General features: G+C 35.9%; 2 protein-coding genes across 8 annotated transcripts in view; both read left to right on the top strand.

The window, feature by feature from the left end:
- The window catches only part of myo15aa (myosin XVAa), a 95,538-nt gene extending 90,548 nt beyond the window's left edge, over window positions 1-4,990 (top strand). For all 5 annotated transcript variants that reach the window (XM_073944915.1, XM_073944916.1, XM_073944914.1 and 2 more), the window contains 2 exons: window positions 1,286-1,426; window positions 4,433-4,990. In XM_073944915.1, coding sequence (XP_073801016.1) covers window positions 1,286-1,426; window positions 4,433-4,534 — 243 coding nt within the window. In that variant the 3' untranslated portion in view covers window positions 4,535-4,990. The remainder of the gene's footprint in view (window positions 1-1,285; window positions 1,427-4,432) is intronic.
- A 1,788-nt stretch (window positions 4,991-6,778) lies between these two features.
- The window catches only part of llgl1 (LLGL scribble cell polarity complex component 1), an 85,049-nt gene continuing 69,212 nt past the window's right edge, over window positions 6,779-22,615 (top strand). For 2 of the 3 annotated variants that reach the window (XM_005164142.5, XM_005164141.5), the window contains exons 1-2: window positions 6,779-6,993; window positions 10,102-10,199. In XM_005164142.5, coding sequence (XP_005164199.1) covers window positions 6,913-6,993; window positions 10,102-10,199 — 179 coding nt within the window. In that variant the 5' untranslated portion in view covers window positions 6,779-6,912. 3 annotated transcript variants of the gene reach the window in all.

Genomic DNA, 22,615 nt, shown 5'->3' with positions numbered 1-22,615 from the left:
GGAAATGAAAATCAGGTCAACATCAGAACAGTACTTTCAGACTGACGTCAATGTCCAATATCCAACCTAAAATCAACTAAATAGCAACATCTAATGATGTTACAGCTTGAGGTTGTGTGGACATGACCAATATTACATCTATCAGACTTTGGATTTTGGTTGCCATACCAGATGAATAAATGTCATTATTTGACGTCAATATGACATAGGTTTGATGTTGACTCGACGTCGGATTTCGGTCACTTTCTAACACAACCTAAAATCAACTAAATATCAACATCTAATAATGTTACAGCTTGACAATTTGAGGACGCTACCAATATAACGTCGATCAGACTTTAGATTTTGGTTGCTATACCTGACAAATACATGTCAGTGTTTGACATCAATATAACGTTGGTTTAAGATGTTGGCTCGACGTTGGATTTTGGTCACTTTTCAATATAAAATAAAATCAACCAAATATCAACATCTAAATGTTGTTACAGCTTGACGTTGTATGGATGTTACCACTATGACATATGTCAGACATTGAATTTTGGTTGCCATACCTGACAAATAAATATCAGTATTTGACGTCAATATAAAGTTGGTTTAAGTTGTTGGCTCGACGTTTGATTTTGATCTTTTTCCAACATAACCTAAAATCAACAAAAAATCAACGTCTATTTATGTTACACCTTGACGTTGTGTGCATGTTACCACTATGACATCTATCAGATGTTGGATTTTGGTTACTTTCCAACACCACCTAAAATCAACAAAACATCAACGTCTAATTATGTTGCACCTTGACGTTGTGTGCATGTTATCCCTATGACATCTATTAGATGTTGGATTTTGGTCACTTTCCAACACAACCTAAAATCAACAAAATATCAGCATCATTTCACATTGTTATTGGACATAAAAATAACGTCTTCTTTAGATGCTGTCATTAAATTTTGGCCACCTGACGTCTAGACCAATATCTAACCTAATATTAACATCTTATGCCATTGTGTGCCTGCTGGGGTAACACATTTCAGAGATGTGTCTTGCAATGACCAACTGCACAAAGTAAGAAATCACAAACAAAAGTTTTGACTTCCAGATCCAGATTTTGTTGGAAAAAACAGCAAACAATTATACAAAAAACAAAAATCTATCCAAATACTTTATAAGGAAATGAATACCAAATTATGGCTCGTGACATCTAACTACTCTAATATATATATATATTTTCTCCCCAAAAAATGTCTTATAGTCATGTATAGACTTAACAGCTGTTTTCAATGTTCCTCAGGAGCCAATGGTGAAGTTCCCTCTGAAGGAGGTCCAGTCCACTCGTACACAGAGGCCCACAGCTGGCTCCAGTTACCCCTATGTGGAGATAATGCTGGGTGACCTAATGTCTCAACGCATTACCCAGTTACAGCTGGAACAGGTATGGACAATGTACCATTCCAAATCACAAGTAACCTGATTAAGCCATATCTAGTTATTTTAATGACCTTTCAAGGTGTGTTGTTAGGGTATGTTTGCACAGTGATGTGCTAAAAGTTGAAAGGTTTTATTGTGTACATATGAAAACATTGTCACAGGGATATACAAAATTTACAAATAAAGGTCTATAAAGCATGCCACTCCAGTAGTTGGAGATCTCACTTCATAATGAGGCACTTTGCACTTTGGTTGCCAAGTACTCATGCATTACATTGAACGTAAAACAAGTGTGTTTATGTAGTTTACATGGAGATTATAATAGTATTGGCTGCATCCAAAAACTATCAAATGCTGCATTTGGAGGCAGTGTTACAAAGTGGGAAGGCATCAAGGCACATCCAAATCCTAATTCTGCTTGACTTCTAGTCTCCATAGATGTCTTCTTTAAATTTTAAAGGGCACCTATGGTGAAAAATTTTCTTTTCAAGCTGTTTGGACAGAAATATGTGTAGGTATAGTGTATAGGCGATCATATTGGTGTAATATAAACACACACAGTCCGTCCTTTTTTTTTCAATTTAACAACATAAAAAAAATGGACCAATGGGATCGGTTTTCAGACCGACCGCAACTTGACGTAGGAGTGCGGTTCCCCCGCCCACCGAATTGATTGACAGCTGCGTAACATGTCCAGGTAGTCACGTGTATAATTAGATCAACAAGAGAAGACGAGCACAATGCAACCGGGAATAAAAGGTCTGTTCAGTTCGCTAGGATCATCAGTCGTCATTAAATGTGATAAAAAAAATGCCTGATTAAATGTGATAAAATGTTTTAAAACAGTGCACGTGTGTGATTAATTACAGCGATTTACTTCAGAATTACTTCATCAGCACAGCCGCGTGTCAAAACAATTATAAAAGAAGACGCTTCAATCCCGCTTTGTGGACGTTAAATTAGGTTTATTTTGTACATTGACATAACAGATACCCAAACAGCAGTGGAGATTAAACTGTGTCCTGTCACATATGCGTGCAAAAAGAGTGCAAAGCTAAACGCGCTGTCTGTATGTATGTACTTATCGTGTCCGTACTGGCTATGTGTGTTTGTGTGTGTGTGCGCGTGAACTTTTAAAGACATTGTCGTTGTAACTTAACACAGCAAATGCATCAAATAATCATGGGTAAAGTTTTTACTGTAGTATTTCTCACAAATGTGTGAGATCTGCTTGCTTTATGTCTGTTTGTTGTCTGACGCAGCCGAGGGAGGAGATTAAGGCACGCGGAAAGGCAAGTAAAACGGTGGGCGGGGATGACTAGCCTTAAAGGCGCAGAACAGCAAAACTGCCACCTAGTACAAAAATGTATAAAACAGAATTTTAAAAAAGGTATAATAAAAAATCTGCTGAATGTTTTAAGCTGAAACTTTACAGAAACATTCTGGAGACACAAATGATTCATAATAAATCTGAAAAAAGAGGTAACCTTGGTGCCCTTTAAAAACAGCACAAATGTGACCTTCATTGCCTGTGATATCCCACAATCCTGTTCGTTACATTTCTGACTGTTGAGACAAAAATGAAAGATGGCATCTCGAAGCACTTAACCTAAAAGTCAATTTTTTGTGTAAATTTATTTTTTTGACCAAGGCTCGCTAATTCATAGCGAGAAGTTAGTAAGCAAATGACCCCTAGTGATCATCAAAGCTCTCTGTACATGATTATATGCTGTGTGAAATAAATTTGAGGGGTGCCTGGACTGCCTTCAGACACAAACGCTGCTTCTAAATTCATGTCTGGTAGGGATGCAAGGCAACAAGTTAGCAGCCTAAGCTTTTGTTCTCACAAAAATGTGCAATTTTTAAAAAAATGTGCAATTTCAAAGTTTTCAAGCCACCTACTGTAAATGCTGCTGCCTTATAAATGAGCATCCAAAACCCATTTTACCCATTGATATGATACTTAAATCTATGTTTACAACATTTCTGTTTGGGCTTGCATAATTCGACATGATTGTCATGCAATTTTTCATTAATTCTGGTTCTAGTAAACCTGTGCTTTTAGACGGAGGAGCATTTACTTCACAGTGTAGTAGTTCACAGACAAGCTAAATTGAATATACTAGGGTAAAATAAATGCTCATAATATAAAGACATGGCGGGGAAAAATGTAATTTAATGCAGTAGTTCTTGTACAATCTGAGACCCACTTTATATTGGATATCACTCAGCCAGTGGGGATCGCTGATTTTTAAAGAAAACTGACCTTAAACATGCAGATGTTTGCATTGGCATACAATTCACCAGAAGCGCTTAACCCAGGTTATCAGCCAATCAGAATTAAGAAATATGTTTTCTGTTTATGTTCAGTTTAGAGTTACGGTGAGGTTTATCCACTTCTACAAGATTGTGATCCAACTATTATTCCCCTCTGATTTTAGGAAATATGTACAGTTTTAGTTGGGTTTAGGGGTTAGGAATAGGCATGGATTACATTTTCAAACAAAAATGATGTTCGAGGATCAAAATACATGTTAATCCAGAATCAAATTGTACTTGGCTAAATCATGATATGCTACTTAAAACCTTCAGTCAAGAGTTTGCAATAAATCCTTCAGTGAGATGATTCTGCAGTCAAGTGTTGATTAGTCATGCTGAATCAAGGAAAGCAGTTCTGTTTATTATGTAACACTATGGGGATTTCCTGGGTTTCTTCTACACTGGTGTTTGAAATTTTCACAAGAGAGCGCCCTCTGGCCTTTAGAGTAAATTTACTGCTGATCACACAACCGTGATTCCCTGACAAGATTTGCATGACAATTTGCAGCTTTGCTTATCCGCATTTGCAATTTAATTTCAATTAATCGGCCAGCCCTAATTTCTATGTATGCTGCACTGGATTATGACATCACACACTGCCGCAGCTCTAAAAAAAAAAACACAGTTCAACATCCAAAATGTAAAAATATGCAGTTTACTCTACCTTGTTGCTTTGCCTTTGATTGCACAGAGTCTGGAGCTGTGTCGTGTGGTGGCCATGCACATGGAGAACCTGCTGTCGGTGCGAGAGAAGAGACTTACTCTGCCGCCCAGTGAAATCACCCTCCTCTAGCACCGCTGCCTCACACATGTTTTTTATTATTACTTTATGACAATAATTGCAATCAGACAATATTACACTCCCAGAAGTCCACCTGTCATTATTGGTAGTGCAATGTGTCTGTTTGCAGTTTCAAACCAGGTTCAAGAATTAGCTTGTTATTTACAATACTTTGCATGCATTCCATTAGGTTGAACATATGGGCCCATAATTGAAAACAGCTCATTACTACCTCTGGTTCTGGACACACGATCAACAAGAGTTTATTTTTTACTATAAGAGAGAGAAAGAGGAAACAATTTTAGCCACTGATTTTTAAGCTCAGATTTGCACTACTTGAGATGATCATGTTTTAAATATTTATATATTGTTTGCATTTTTGTTAAGTTCTCTATGTGGACAGAAATGCACTACATGTACAATGAATGTAGATTTAATATTTAAATAAAAAATAATTCACAGCTGTAATGTGTTACTTCTAAATTATCTTTCTTTTTAAATTACAATTAATGCACATGGGCCACAATTTAAACAACATTAAATATGTTTTTATAAATGCTTAAAAAATACATCTGGGAATAATGTAATGTCAAAAGTTTTTTTGGATAAAATTTATTAATCATTTCAAACCCCTTTATATGATACATCATGTCATATTAAAGTATATGTGTAAATTATTAAACATAAGCGGATCAAAGTAATATACACTGTAAAACCCAATGAGTTAAGGTAACTCAAACCATTTGAGGAAATCGATTGCAACAAACCATTTATGTTCAAAAACTAATCCTAATGAGTACTGTGAACTTAATCCATTTGAGTAAACGAATCATTTTGAGCAAAGTAAAACCCAATAAATGAAGAGAACTTAAACCAATTGCAAACTTAATCCATTTAAGTTGAAGTAATGAGGTATTTAATTACCTTCCACACATAGTTTAAAACTCTTTTAGAATTAACTTTCAGTAATTTTTGAGTTAACTACACTCATTTCATTTTGATAAAGTTGACTGTTGGGCTTTACAGTGCACACACACACACACACACACACACACACACACACACACACACACACACACACACACACACACACACACACACACACACACACACACACACACACACACTGTATATAGTATTGTGTATTATTTTAAGTAAATACTTGATTAAATATACTGTATTTTTGCTCTTTTATGAAATAAAACCCTCAATAGAGAAATTAAGTTAAATAATAAATTATACGTTAAATTATGCATGTATAAGTAATTTAAATTCTCACTGATCTTCTGAAAAATATACACAATACATAATAAATAGCCAGAGTAATAATGAATAACCATTTTAAATCAAATTTTGATTAAGCTAAATGCATTTTTTGCAGTGGTTTATTCAGTCATTTTAAATAACGTAAATAAAGTTGCTACACAAAATTTTCACTGATCTTATGAAATATATTTGCATATAAATAATACATGATAATAAACAGCCAAAGTGATCATACATAAGGAAGACACAGTGGTGCAGTGGATAGCACTGTCGCCTCACAGCAAGAATGTCGCTGGTTTGAGCCCTGGGTGGGTCAGTTGGCAATTCTGTGTGGAGTTTGGATGTTCTCCCTGTGTTGGAGTGGGCTTCCTCCGGGTGCTCGGGTTCCCCCCATAGTCCAAAGACATGCGCTATGGGTGAATTGAATGAGCTAAATTGTTTGTAGTGTACGTGTGGGTGTGAATGCAAGAGTGTATAGATGTTTCCCAGTGCTGGGTTGTGGCTGGAAGTGCATCCGCTGCGTAAAACACATGCTGGATAAGTTGGTGGTTTATTTCGCTGTGGTGCCCCCTTATTAATAAAGGGACTAAGCCAAAAAGAAAATGAATAAATGAATGAATTAATCATACATAAAATATAAAATCAAAAAATATAAATTGAGCTAATAACAGTTTTGCTCTTTTGTTATATTCAGTCATTTTTAAACAACTTAAATGAATTGCCTAAACATCACAATTTCAAATGTATTAAATTAATTAATGTCACCAAAAGTTTTGACTTAATCAAATCCAGCAGATTCAAACATACGAGAACCGCGAATCCAGAGCCAATTCCTGATCCATGTTTTCCACACGCACTCCCTCGAGGGGCGTGGCTTGGCGAATTGGTCACAGATCCTTGCCTTCTGATTGGCTCGCCCGAGACGTGGTTCCTGTGAACTTGCCCTGTGGTCAAACTGCATAAACACACAGCTGAAAACTTGCACGGCTTGAGGAGTGGATACAAAAGAAACGGGAGCTTGCATGAAGGATCACATTGTTTCTCTGCACCGACTGACGCCTAACGGAATTCTTATCGATCTGAGACGTTTGCGGGCTGTGATTTACCTCTGATTCGGCTTCAGGATGATGAAGTTTAGGTTCAGACGGCAGGGAAATGACCCTCATCGTGAAAAAATCAAGCAGGATCTGTTTGCATTCAATAAGGTATGTGGGAAATGAAGCTTTGGGTCTCCCCTCTCTCTCTCTCTAGGGAGCATGCATGCGGTTTCGGGTTGCGTTGAAACGGGCTTATTAGTTCAAGCAGATGTATTAATAATCAACTGCACTGTCTAATGCCCGTTTATTAACACGTTTTCCCTGATATAACGGTGTTTTCCCAACTATCAGGGCCAGATATTTAGGCATCAACGACCACCGCATGAAAGTTTTTTGAAACGATCAGTACTTTATATGTTGCATGATTTGTTTTTCTTCCTTGAGCACAGCTTGTCGTTTATAGCTTTAGGAGAATGAGAAATGTGTTGGTTATTTCATGTGATATTCATCTTCATCAGTGGCGCTCATTAACTCGGATGAGATCAGATCGGGCGCGTTGTCTATTGTGAGTGACCTCAAAGTTTCCCCATGTTTGTAACTTCTGTGGTTACAAATGATGATCATTCATTTTAAATCAAATTCAGATGTGGGACATAAAATTGGAGTTATGCAGTGGTTTACTGAACTGTGTGGTATGTGAGAGGGAATAAACAACATATTTACACATTTGTAACTTTCGTCCTAAATGTGTGTTTTATATGTTGCAAGTTGTTTTATATACATCATGGGGTATATAGGTGTTTTTTTTTTACATATATATATATATATATATAACTTTTTATAAATTATGTATTTGCTTGTTTCATTTGTTTTCATTTGTTTGTTTCTTGTTTCAATAATTTTTATTTCAAAACATTCAAAAGCCGAAATAAAACAAATAAGACTTTCTCCAGAAGAAAAAATATTGTCAGACATGCTGTCAAAATTTCTGTTAATCATCATTTGGGAAATATTTGAAAAAGAAAACTAAATTCAAAGGGGGTGGGCTAATAATTCAACTGTATGTGTGTGATTCTCTTTATTCCACACACTTGGTACAAAAGACAAAACAATACAATCCACACAATATGCATTTAAAATGTTTCATTAAAGGTGAGATAACTAAGGCTGGGCGATTTGGCCTAAAATCAAAATCTCGATTAATTGAACATTTTAACTGGATTACGATTAATGAACGATTATTTTATTTTAATAATAATATATCAATAAGTGAAGTTTGTTTGATTGGTTTAGTGAGTTCATTTACATCATTATACCTTCATTAGTATATATCGTCATGTGTATACATTGCAATTTTTATTTTATTTGATTAAAGAGCAAAAATGTATCTGGTTAGAATTAAATCATTAAATTAAATTAGCATTAAAGACTTTATATTAATCATTTTTTAAATTTAAATAATTTTTTAAAATTACAAATATTTAAGTAAACGAGTATTATTTTATGTTAAAAATAATAAATGTTTTTTGTGTATTTTTAATTGTGTCCTGCAGTGTTGCTGGCAGCCAGGATTTGTCAGCTCTCCATAATGGGGCTGCTCTTATTTAAAGTTTGTTAACTTTATTTAATTTTAGTGCTTTAGGCCTTTCAATGAGTGTTTAATTTAATATGAGATATACTATGTAGGACATTTATAATATCTATAATATGTATGGTTGGATGCTTTCATAGGTCTCATACTGAAAGTGATAATTAATTATTAAACATATTTATCTTCAATTGTTTATTTATTAGTTATAAATCTTTCATGTATGTATGTTCCTTTATTTACTGATGGAACATGATGTATTTATTTAGATGAATTATTTATTTATATTACCTAAATGTATTGCTTTACTAATAGCAGGGGTGCCCAAACTCGGTCCTGGAGGCGGTTGTCCTGCAAAGCTTAGCTCCAACTTCCTTCAACACACCTCCCTGGAAGTTTCTAGTATACATAAAAGGTGCTTGATTAGCTGGTTCAGGTTGGTTTAATTGGTGTTGGAACTAAAATAGGCTGGACACCGGCCTTCCAGGACCAAGTTTGGACACCCCTGACTTGTCGTATGCATAATACATTTATTTAGATCTACTAAAAGAGTAAAGTACATATTTTGCTCGATAAATTAAAGTTTATGTTTGATTGCTTTTATTCAGTTCTTTTATCATAACTTCATTTGTTTGTGCTTAAATTTTAACTTTATTTTATTTGTTGAAAGAGCAAAATGTGTCTGTTTAGCATTAAAGCATTAAATTACATTGGCAATAAACTTTTTTATATTAGTAAATTGTAATTCATAAAAAAAAAAAAAAAAAAATATATATATATATATATATATATTTTTTTTTTGGTAAATGAGTATTTCGTTTTAAAAAAATAATAACTGTTTTTGTTTTTAATGTGTGCATTGAATGTCTCCTGCAGTGTTGCTGGGAGCCAGGATTTGCAGAGCTCTCCCTAATAGGGCTGCTCTTAAATCATAATGAACATGTTACTTCTCCCCTGCCAGAAACATAGAAAGGGTTTGATTGTAGGCTTTTTACTGATGACCAAACTCTGGCACAATTACAACACAACCATTTTTAAGCCTCCTCCTCAATCTAAAGCACTACATCAGAAAATAAGAGAGAAAGAGACACACTTATGGAGTATTAAAGTCTCCTGTTTTTGTTCATTTCTCAATCGCTGCTGATGACGTTCATCCACAGATGGTTTAGGAAAAAAACACAGCAGTGAAGTATGAAGGTGTGTGTGTGTGTGTGTGTCTCAAAACTGATGAAGCATCATGACACCGTGTGTAACATTATGGGAAGGTCCTGTTATTTATCATGTCACACTTTGTCAACTTGTGAAAAGAGATTAGCATCTTTCTACCAAACGCAGGCCTTATTTTGCCTAAAACTGTGTTGATTCAAGGTGACATTTGAAAAACCGCCCCAAAAGATGTTTCTGCAGATCAATTTTAATAGCTTGTGAAGATGAATTTGACGTTGTCTTTCAAATCTACTAAATATCCTTCCTTACTATTTCTGTTTCTTTTTGTGGAAAAAAGGAAATCCCTTTCCTGTCGGGATTGCTCTGAATAGATCTGCTAGGTTGACCTCTTTTGAGACCTCATGCTATGATTAACAATGAAAAATGATTTGTTTTTAAGCATTTTCTAGAAAAAGAGGAGTTTAAAATGTCTGTCTGATGTATGTTACATGTGAGACTTCCTCTTCTCTTCTTTTACTCAGACAGTTGAACATGGATTTCCAAACCAGCCAAGTGCTTTGGCCTATGATCCCAAACTGCAGCTTATGGCTATTGGAACTAAATCAGGGGCCATCAAAATGTATCCTTTTGTAAGTGCTTCACTTCAATTAAGGGTCACGTTTATTTTGTAAATATTTGGTGCTGTTTATAATTTTGCAGTATAATTTTGCAGGTCAGAATTTTATCAATACTTTTATTTGTCGAGTAGAACAAATGACAAAAAAAAAACTGTCTGTGAGGTATGGGGGAATTTCAAAATGAAACACATTTCGACAGCATGTCCATTTTTAAAGTTTCTGTGAAGTTCTTTGAAACGTGCATTTTCATTCAATGTTTGACGTAATCTCAACCCAAACACAAAAAGAGGGTGGGACATAGTGTACTCCTCCCCCTTAAAAAAAACACCCTATAGTGTTTTGTTTTGTCACAGCTTTGTCAGTGAGAGTGGTTGAGCTAAAGCACATCAAATAAAAAGCAAACGAGAAGCCAAGTCTTAAAGCGGGCAGGACATGTCAGATACTAGAGAGCATATGATTGGTTATGATGTGATGAGAAAGTATAAAGTGTGAGGTGACGTGAAGAAAACACCACCATGTCGTTGAGCCATTTAGGCGGAAATGACAAACTTCAAGCTTGATTTGTTTACATCAGTTTTTATATTTTGTCAGAATTGTGTCTGTTTTAGAGCACACTAGGTTATAGATATCCTAAAAATGAATAATACTGATACTAACATCTAAAAAAATTTATTTTATTGGACCTTTAAAAAATAATTGTAGATCATCCTGAAAACATATTTCATATTTGTAGAAAACTGCCAAATGTTTTAACAGGAATATTTAAATCTGAAAACTAATGAAAAAAATGTCAATTTGCTAAATGAGTTAAATTATTCATAAAGGCGGCAACACCAAAGTTCCAAAAAAGTAAATTTATTAACTTTAAAAAAAGCTATCACACAGTTAAATGATTTAAAGGCATGATTCACAGAAAAAAGTAAAATTGCCTATTTTTTGTTTCTATCTTGCATGGTTTTAGACCTTTTATGAGTTTTGTTTTCTTCTGTTGACCACAAAAAGAAGATATTTTGAGGTATGTTGGTTGCTGGAACCCATCAACTTCCATGGTAGGAAAAAAACTACTGTAGAAGACAATTGGCGCATTTTTAAAAATTATCTTTTTTTTGTGTTTAACAAGTGAAGGATGAGTAAATGATGAAAGATTTTTCATTCATTTATTCATTTTCTTGTCAGCTTAGTCCCTTTATTAATCCGGGGTCGCCACAGCGGTATGAACCGCCAACTTATTCAGCAAGTTTTTACGCAGCAGATGGATGTCCTTCCAGCCGCAACCCATCTCTTGGAAAGAAAGAATTTTCATTTTAGGTGAAAAACATTCTTTACGAATTATCATTTAAAATTTTGAAATTGAATGGAAAAATATGCTCCAATCACAATTTGTATTCATACCTTATTCAGTAAACAATGCATTTGTAAAAAGGTTTTAAGAATTCATATGTTGGTATGATTTATTTTTTTGTGTAGTGTAGAATCGCCAACATTTTACATTACTAGGGCCACTTCATTTTGCAAGGGTCTGTTTTAGGGCTGCACAATATTGGAAAAGTCTAACATTGCAATATATATTTTTTTATTCTGTGATGTATTGTGATATTAATACATTTTAACTAGATTATTTGGAAAGAATTTGAAATTTTAGATTGATTGAGATGATTCTGTAGGGTAATGCATGCGTAAAAAAACAAACAAAAAAAACAAGTATAGATAGATTTTTTTTTCGAACCGCAAAAAGAAATAAAATCATACACAAAGCAGTCGTTTAAACAAAATACACCCCCCCCCAAAAAATATTGTAAATAGCCATTAACTTAAATCTTGTTGTTCTTTTTTTCAATCACTTCTGTTCATCAACAAATGTCTGTAATAGTTTATTTGTACATTTTATGCATTTTCCATATTTTTCCACTCGCCTTTATTAATCTTTATATTCATTTAATAATATATGTTCATACTTTTGTTAATTTAATGTTAAATTAATTAAATTGATTAATACCCTGACATTGATTACGATTCTGTTCCATAGTTTGACCACATACAAACTTTTTAACATTGTCCTTGTTTTCAACCTCCTAAAATTTTGCTCTCCTCTCAGATTATATCCCTCCTTGTCTTTCTTCCAAAACGCATACACATTTTTTTGAAGTAATTTATTTCTAGATTTAAACATAAATGATGCTCTTATAAATTTAACCAAATCATTAAACTTGAGTATCTTCTTAAAAAAAATAAAATTCATATGCTCCAGTTACCCCTCATTTTCTATTATTCTAAATACTTTCTTCTATACTGTAAATGTTGTAAAACTAATAAAGAAAAAGATTATCTTATTTTGTATAACAGTGTTTCTCAACCACGTTCCTGAAGGACCACCAGCACCGCATGTTTTAGATGTCTCCTTTCTCTCACACACATTACAGGTCTTTCAGTCTCGGCTAATGAGCTGCTGATCTGAATCAGGTTTGGATAAGAAGACATGAAAAATGTGCAAAGCTGATGGTCCTCCAGGAACGTGGTTGGGAAACACTGGTATATAATGTATTATTATGTATTAAAAGTGTTTTATTGTTTTTCGAGGAGTCAAACTTTATTCAAGTGTACAGTAATTGAATAATCAAATGTAAAATAACACTGCATAGTTTTAGTTTTATAAACCACTCAATAGAATTTATCTTTCTTAATTTTTTAGAGTTAAAAACAGTCAAATTTCTGAGGCACAAATGCTTTTAAATCCCGCACACAGTCCCAGGTCTCATAAAACACTTGTGAAATGATAACGTATAATCCAGACTCAAGATTGCGTATACTCAGGATGTGACTATTGCGAATGTTCATATTGCTATGCAGAAACGATCTACTGTGCAGCTCCATTCTCTATACAGTGAACATTTAAAAAAAGGGTTTTATAGCCTCCTTTTTATTTTAGAAACTGATGAAATGTTTGAGGTATTCAATTTGATGTCTATCAGTGATACAATGGCATTGGGGGGATGTCCTAGTTTATGGTTCACTGATTGCGATTAATTACTCTGAATGTGTGGCTCTGTTGTGTTAAAGACTTGAGTCATCATCAGCCTGGTACACAGTGTGACTCAATACATATTGTTCCAGTCCTACAAAACCTGCTACCTCAGAAACGTAACTTTTCGGAATTGTCATAATTATAAGCAACACTGTCCAGACTTGAGTGTTTATGTCCGCTGGGTTGAAGGAATGTTTAGGAGGATATCATCAGAGCAAAGTGTAGGAGACTCCTCTGGTGAGCACTCATTATCTCGTCCTCTTGGACCGGGACGGGTCAGACTGGAAAACGTCCAGCATTCCTTCACAGTCTGGTTTGCGGTTTTCCTGAGATGAAAGCAGAGATACGGGCAGGATCAGTGGTATTGTGGAGGTTGCGATGGTACAGTGCTGGTCTTTGACTGTTTGGAGGCTGGTGGTGTCAGGCACAGCCCAGCTGAGAGACGCTCGCTCTGCTGCAGATTTGACTCACTGGACAGAACGGGACGGGGAGGGTGAAGCTGATCTGACAACCTGCCACTCTCCAGATCTGAGGCACTATCTGTCAGCGCTTAAAAGCTTTTGCCTCGTCCATCAAACAAGATGTCTTGTGATGGGGCGAGAGGACAGAGAAGCTTTGAGTGTAAATGAAGAGGGTGTTCTGAGGTTGAGTAATGAGAGGTTTGGTTTCGGAGGCATTTCCTCTGATTGGGTGTTGAGGGGGTGTGATGAGAGATCAAAGTTTGCTTTACCAAGCCTGACTCCATCCTACATAAAACTGCATGTCTTTGAGTAACATTAGGGAGTACGTCATTAGCTTAGTGTTGGCTGCTCTCATTGTTTGTGTTTATTTGGCATTAAATGTCCTCTCTGAGAGACTTGTAAGCTGTGTTTATACATTTCCTCATCTTTTTTATACACCAATAAAGCCAAATCATTTGGTGTCACGCTAGATTTTGTGCAAATTTTATTTTTTATTTTTTGTGTATTGCGAAAAGGCATTGACCTGTATACGATTCTGATGATGTGATAACCTTTACGGTTTCATGGTATTGTTGTGATTTACTGCACTAAAATATATATTTTTTGCAAGTCTGGGTAAATAACAGCAACTTTTCCTCTTTGAACACAATATATTTTATTTTAAGATGCTTTCAAAATATTTTGGAACAAAAAACATGACAGATGAAAAAATTAAAATGAATGATTGACTTCTGCTGTCTTCCTTTGTTTTAAAAACTTTACAATTCAAAGCAGCTTATTTTGGAGATATTTTCTGCTGGAGATACTGTTGTTCTAAAAAAAATTATTTATAAAAAAATCTTAAATATACCATAGGAACGGTGTTGCAGAATTTTGGTGGTTTTAAAACCATGGCATTTCCAAACTGATATACCTTGAAAATGGTTGTCGTCCCATGCCTAATTGTGGAGTAGACTGTAGTTTAGTTTTGGTCACAAACTTCAGAAGGGCTCGATCAAAAATCAATTTGTTCTTAAGTTATATGCTATATTTTATTAAGACGTTTTTATTTGTCATCTGACTGCGAGTCTTTTTTATTTCTTTATTTTTTTTCATGAGTTGACCGATTATGAAAAGAGAACACTCATTTCTCTCACGCTGTTACTCTTGGGATGGTTTTTGCCTTGCATGAAGTTTCTTGGACATGCGCAAAAGATGCATTTTAGGCAAGTTGTGTAGGTTCATTGTAAAAAAAAAAAAAAAAAAAGAAAAAAAAAAGAAGGTGACTCAATTTTAGTTAACTAAGTCCAGTACTTGTGTTGGGAGTTGCATTGCATAGGTTTTTTTTTTTTATTATAGTTCCTGCATCCAAGCACACGCTCAACACTTTACCACCATGGCAACTAATCCAAAAACAAAACCAATGCCTCCGCATTGGGGTCTCCCCATTTACTCTAAAAACATCTCTCTACTTCAGCTTATCCTGTGCAAATTTGGATGGGAACTGTAAAATGTGTTTTTTAAGTTAATTGAATTAAATGTTCTCCCAAAGTGAAAACAGAGTTAAGCCAATTATGTTTGATTGACAAACCTGACACAGTGCTGTCAAATCAAAGCGAAATATTTAAAAGAAGTCAACCACATAAAATACACCCTTGTTCTGATTGCATATAAACATATTGAGCTACACTGTAAAATAATGCTGGCTTCCACATTATCGATTTGTGTTGGAACAGCTTGAAGTTAATCAAGTTAACTCCGTTTTTACAAATGTAGGTGGATTGGATGTAAAACAAGGGATGTTTTATAAACAAATTTCAGGAGAAGCACGATCAGTCTTTGACAAGGCTATTTCATCACAGACAATATTTCTATTATCCGATCAGCTCAAGACCAAACCTCTGTAAATAGTCAATGGTTTTCTCTTGAATTCAGCTTTCCTCCACCAGCCCAACTCCACACTGTTAAACCCAATATCAACTCAAATCTGAGGGGGGGAAGGCTTCTGGAGCCGGGTTAGACACTGGGCTCGGACCCTATTTTTCTCTCTCTATCCTGATTTGGGGAATAACACGAGTTAGGGTGCTCTCACACTATGCTATCTGAACCGTGCTCAAACCCTTTTCCCTGGATCGTTTGAGATGTGTGTGCGCTCTCAATCGGGCTCAGGCACGCTTCAGTTGGCCGGCCCTAGCCTGGTTGGAAGAGGTGTGCCAAAACGCCTTTTACTTGGGGTTTGGTGCGGTACTCTTGTAATGTGAGTGCAAAGCGTGCGTGAGCCCGAAACTGAAGATGGGGTTTAACTTTCAAGGGACTGTTTCATATGGATTTAATAATCATTCTTACTGTTCAATGACCATAACCTGTCATGGTTTATTAAAGATGCAAACCCCTCACTGCACAACAGCTGCACCTTCAGCAAACCTCCTAATACCTGCAGCACCAGGACTTTATGATTGCTTAATAGCATCAAAAGTGGCTGATCTGTTCGGCGTAATATTTAACTGCCTGTTACTGCATCTCAAACGACTATAACGAAAGAAATGTCCACTGCTGAGCAAGAGCGCTTCTTGCAGAACAGCGCATCACCGATGACGTAAGCGTGCTTAAGTGCGAATGTAATTTGAAAGCGGGTCATTGGGGAAGACGGGAGGGGGGACAAGCGTGCTTCGGCCCGGTTCAAGGCAACTGTACAGAGTACGTACCCTTAGAGTGTCTTCTCGAGCTCAGAGCCTGCTCCGCGGACAGCACACCATATATGCATATTCTATTTAGTCAAATATCTGTGTGTGCTCTCGTGAAATAAGTAGTTTAAAAAAAACAGCAAATGCCATTTATTTCTTTTTTTGTGTAATTTGTGAATTTATCAGACTGAATGAGTACGATACCAGCGTTTAGAAGACTTCATTGGATTCTTAATGAAACCAAGGTAGTGACAGGTGTTTTCGTCCATTCTGTGGCATATACTGGAGTAATAGATTAGCAAAAAAAGTAAGGGTACACCTGTTTTTCCATCTGTTGGCTGTTGATTGGATTTTGAGATGTTGTCATTGCATTCAAATGAATGTAAGCTTGCAGTTAATTGTGCAGAGTCAAGGTTTAAGTGGACTCTGCCATACAGCACCATAGAAAAGCATTAAGACCCAATCCCAATTTTACCCCTTAGCCCTTCCCCTTAACGTCCCAATTTTTCAATCTCAAAAACCAAGGTGTAAGAAAATTTCCCAGAATACACCATATACAACTTTAGCTGCACACTAAAGTAAGGAGATGCACAAATTGTTATAATTTTTTTTTGTTATTATTACAAAGTTGTACAAAAAACAAGCATATGTTTTAATATATTCATAACCCTGTTCGTGGTTTACAGTTATGTTTTAAAAAACTATTTAAAAATGCCTGGCTAAAGTTTGCGCTCTATAATCCCTAATAATTACTTCTGTATAGCAATCCCACAACATACTTTCACTTCTGACACTCGAATATCCTGTCAGAAAAGTCTAGTGGCTGGGAATGAGCATTTTACAGTGTCTGCTATAATGTTAATGTTATTTTCGTGCTTTTACATTGATAGATATGGCCATAGTGTAAATGCACAGTACAGTTACGATCTTATTGTCACATTGTATTGTTATGATAACATGATATCACTGCCTTCAGTGATTTCCTGAAGATAAATACCAGAAAATAGCACAACTAGAATAAGTGCAGCAGTCACTATCATCAGTCTCGTAAAAAGAAGCCTTTCCCCTTCACACTCTGTTTCAAGGGCCAAGGGGAAGAGGATGGGGTAGGGGTACGAAATTAAAATTGGCATTTAGCATAGTTATAACATAGTACAAGAAAATTGCCTAGCATAATCATTTATCAAATGAGTATGCTTTTATAAAGTGGGGTGAAATGGGGTTTTATGTTGACTTTAAAAGAAGGAGAACTGTCAGTTTATGCTAAATATTAGTTTTTACATTTAAGCCTGTAAAAAGTATGACTACTTAAAAGTGGTACAGGTTTGTGACAAACATGTGGTGCATTACAATAGAGATATGGATTAAAGATAATAGACCAACATGAACTTTTCTCACACTTTGCATGAACCACAATTCGATGACATTCATGCAGCAGGTGGGAGATGTATTCAACATTGTGAAATTAAGTACTTTTCCAATTGTTTAGAAATCTGCTGAGTTGTTTATGTGGAGATTTCTTGTCAGACAGACTTGCTTCATTAAAGAGATAGTTCACCCAAAAATGAAAATTTACTCTCTATTAACTCTCTCTCAAGTAAATACAAACCATTATGAGTTTCCTTTTTCTGTTGAAAACAAAGGCCACTGACTTCCACAGTAGAAAGAACAAATACTATGGAAGTCAAGGGAAGGGTCACAGATTTTCAGCTTCCTTCAAAATATCCTAAAAGTTTAAACAATTTTGGAACAAGTAAACGGTGAATAAATTATAACTAATCTTTCATTTTTGGGTGAACTGTCACTTTAAGGCTGCATTTACACTGCATGACTCAATTGCAATTTTTTTTTTTCTCCCATGTGGTACAGATCGGATTAGGTCCATGTACGTGTAAGCAGGGTAAAGTCACATGGATTCTGATTTACTCAAAGCAGATTCAGGCCTTGTTCATATGTGGAAATTTATCCGATATGAATCGAATCCATGTCCTCGTGTCTGCAGTGTAAGCTGGTAGATCGAATTTTCACCTGCCAATGCGAGTCGCGCGTCATTAAAAACCATAGCAAATGACGCCAACTCTGACGCTTTCATTTCTGAACAGACTTCAGCAGAGTCCCAATCCTTAAATCTCATACATGGGGACAAGCTTTTATATTGTTTTGTAGCACAAGTATTTAAGTATGTTAACAAGAGGGAGAGAGAGCGCAACATCCGCCATACAACCTATAGTAACTATTAAAAAAACTATTGCATAAATCATGTGCATAAATCATGCCATGAACATTACACATACTGCTTTTAAAAAGCCTAGAATAAAAGAAGATGGCCAAATGAGAACTTTTCTGGCATAAACTATAGTAAAACAATTTGTCAAAAAGAATTTAAAAAATATTATACCCTGCTAACAGATTAAATACAGGAACGGAGAAAAGGGCGCTCCTTAATTATCAGCTGTCAGTCAGCGCCCGCTCTTTTTTTTTTTTTTTTCCCTTTTTTTTTTCTTTCCTTTTCTTTTTTCTAAGGCCATTGTGCCTTTGCCGTGTGCAGTGTAAATGCAGACAATCGGATACAAGTTACGTTTAAAAGATGATGTTAGCCGGTCATCAAAAAAAGCAGATACAGTCACAAAGTCGGAATTGACCATCAACATCTGCATTGTAATTGCAGCCTAATGCCTAGTTCAGACTGCGTGATTTCAACCCCGATTTTGGCTCGCCGACAGGTTTTGAGAAATCGCCGACAAATGCCTGAAATCACAGGCAAATCGCTGCTCGTGCACGTGAGTGACAATCACACAGTATGAACGATCAAAGACGCGATCTGAGAGAATCGCCGATGAGTCGCCGATGCCTGTGAGATATTTGTCGTGCTAAATATCTGGAGCTGTCGGCGATTCAAATCATGCCGTGTGAATTGAGTTTTGACTGAAAATAACATCGGCGATCGCCTACAGCCAATGAGGGAGCAGCTTTCACTTGTGTGTGCGTGTGTGTATACCTGCTGCAGGTCAGCGGGAGGCTGGGGGAGAAGTTAAAAGCGCTCTTTTTCGGTTTATTTGGACCCACGAAATGGAGGAAAAACTAGTGGAGGTTTGACAGGACTCAGGAGCAACTGTGTCTGTTTGACGTTTCATACAGAAAGAAATTAGTTTATTATCAACGTTGAGGAGAAATGGCTAATTCCCTTTAAACCCAGGTGAGCAAACATGTACATGTTCAACCCCATTAAAGGCTTCTTTCTCATTATGTAGTTAATAACAAAAGATATACTACATGTTTTTGGCTGTGAGACGTAGTTTGGACGAAGTTGTCGGCGATTCTCCCTATAGTAAAGTCATGCAATGTGAATGTCCATGTCGCCGAACCATCTTGCTGTGTAAACAAAGCAGCGACGAAACGCTTGCTCAGATAGTCATGCAGTGTGAAAACATCTGTGACACGACTAGTTTGAAAATCATGCAGTCTGAACTCGGCATTAGTGGAGATGTTTCCAAAACTTCACCTATGGGTTCTAGTTAAACTTGACCTAAATCAATAGTCTTATCCAGTTGAATGATCCTTATGAACAACTTGGAAACTAGCTAGAGAATCAAGTCGTCCAGTATTTTATCAGTTTCTTGTGAGTTATTAGATTAAGCTGTCAGTGCTTTCTTCATTAGAGAGAAAAAACTGGAACGCTGCTGTGGTTTGTTAAGCTCCATTTTATCTGGATATGTTCCAGCTCCAGATGTGTACTTTTGCACATCAAAGGCTGGGCGGCTGTGATGTGCATAGCTCTACAGCTCTGGTCATCCTGATGTCAGATGCCAGAACGGTTCAGTCTGAAGTGTGTCTGATCAAGGGTGCTGTCATCAGAGTTTGTCCAGCCTGTCCTGCGCAGAGCCATTAACAGAAGCTCTGATAGAGTCACTTATTTGGTGACCACTATTAACCGTACCATTGAAGTGGAAGAGTTGTTTTTATTCAATAGGATTATTTTCGCCATTGCAGTTTAATAGAGTTGTGCAGTGCACAGATAGCATATTTTTTGGAAGTGTCTTTTCTGAATCATCCTATTTTAGTCTGTAAGGTCATTGGTGCGTATTGTTTCATATGTATCTATTTGTGCATTTAAGAACTTATTTTCTTGCCTTTATTATCACATTTAATAACTACATGCTTGAAGTAGAGCTGTGGTGGAAAAAGTGTTCAAGAAATCAATTCCACATTGATTCTGAGATTTCCAGATGTGTTTCTATTCTCCCTTGAATTGAATCTGAGCTTAGTTTTTAACAGCAGGTGGCGTTGTATTTGTTATTAATTGAAAGAGCCTCTATTTTGCATTATAAAAGGTCATATTTTGGGGGCTCCAACAACAGGCTGATATGCATTCAAGGTCAAAAAACACTTTCATTGTCTTATCATATGTATTTAATTTGACCTAATTATCCCAATGACTCCAATATGATTTGTTCAGCGAATATTTTTGTTTTTATTTTTCACCATAGCCATGAATTAGCACAGATCATGTGAGAGCCCAATTACACTTCAGCATATTACTCTATTTTTAACTCTAACCCGATTAATACAGACACTTTTTCAGTATTAATCCACACAGAGGCAAAAGTTAAACTATTTTGAAAATTAGCCACTGCGTGTGTGTGTGTGTAGGAACAGAGAACAGGAACAAACACCGCTCTAGTTTGGCTGAACTGTGGTATTGTTGTGAAAAATGAACTTTAACCCTTTATTCCCCACAGCCGTATCTCCATTTGACAGTGATCATCATCTTCGTGTCATGATCAGTACCATGTTCCCCCGTGCTCTGATAGAGTCTGAAAGGAAAGGCGCGTTCACGTTTTACCGGATCTGGCACTACATATTCGGTAATGTACCTTATCGACGTTGACACGTTCAGGCAAAATATCCAAACCGCAAATGATTCCTTTATTTGACTACGAGTTTACTATTTTGTTAAGGAATCAATAGTTTTAAACAAGGTGCACTTTCAGATTTAATCCTCAGCTAGATGTTTTTCATTCACTTAGTGCTGTGTTACTGCATGGAAGGTCATTTTAAAAAACCCATAATAAGGGTTCAATAAAAACGATTAGTTTATAGAGAAAATAAATATGCATTTTGAAAATGGCAGAATACGTTTCTTGAAAAAAAAAATGGCCTTAGCTCTAGTTAAACGTGAAAGATGCAATTGACCAAAATATGGTGTTTTTAAAGGTGACCTGTTATGCAAAAATCACTTTTTATAAGAGGTTTAAACGGCATTGTGGCAACACTGTAAATATAGCTAGCTTCTAATGGTAAAAATTTATACCGTTTTTATTTTTTATAGTCACACTTGATTAAACAAATATATCTGATTGATATTCTCCCTTTGTACCTGTCATCAGAGGGGGAAAGCCCCGCCCGTTGGTGATAATTTTTCCTTCATTAGCATTGGACATTCTTTTGGTTTTCAATCTGTCACTCTGCTGACGCATTGTTAGCTCCACCCTCTTTTGAAAAAAAAGGGCTGGGAGCACAATCTCATTTGAATTTAAAGCGACAGTCACCAAAATGTCACAATTAGAATCAAAGCCTAAAAAGAGCGGTTTCAAAGAGTTAAACTATATTTGTGGGGTATTTTGAGCTGAATCTTCACATGCACACTCTAAGGACTTGTCTTATTTTGCATCTTGCAAAAAGTGGCATAATGGGTCCCCCTTTAAAAAATAAGTTTAAGATATTTTTGCATTTTTTTGAAGTGACATTGTATCAGTACCTTAACACACTCCTAACTGTGCGGTTAATTGTCTTGATAAAGGTAGTTGCTTACAAGTGGGGTATTGAGGGGCCATTTAACATTATTATGATGAAAAGATAAACCCATCTATCCGGTAATCCATTTTTATAGCCTCAAGGTATAATTGCACACAGTTCTGCTGTAACTCAGACTTTCAGGGAAATGTTGCTTTAAATAAAGGTATATTGGTATATATACCAAATATATAGTATATAGGTATATAAGTATAATGGGGTGATATTAAAGTCAAGAGACAGCAATTTGGGTTTTTGTCCGCTTTTAACTTGAATTTAGGCTGTAAAATGCATATATGTATAATTATTATATAATTACATCAATAATCCAAAAATTGATGAAGCAAATGGCAGTTTAAGGCAACTGAGGTGATGCTAACCTTCTGATTAGCCTACAAACAAAGTAATATTTCTTCATTTTACAACCAGAGTGATATTAGTGAGACATTAGTAAGTATAAGGGCATGACTTGCTGTTGG

Source organism: Danio rerio, chromosome 3, assembly GCF_049306965.1.
Source record: "Danio rerio strain Tuebingen ecotype United States chromosome 3, GRCz12tu, whole genome shotgun sequence".
Taxonomy (NCBI): Eukaryota; Metazoa; Chordata; class Actinopteri; order Cypriniformes; family Danionidae; genus Danio; species Danio rerio.
This window is presented reverse-complemented; position numbering and strand designations above follow the sequence as displayed.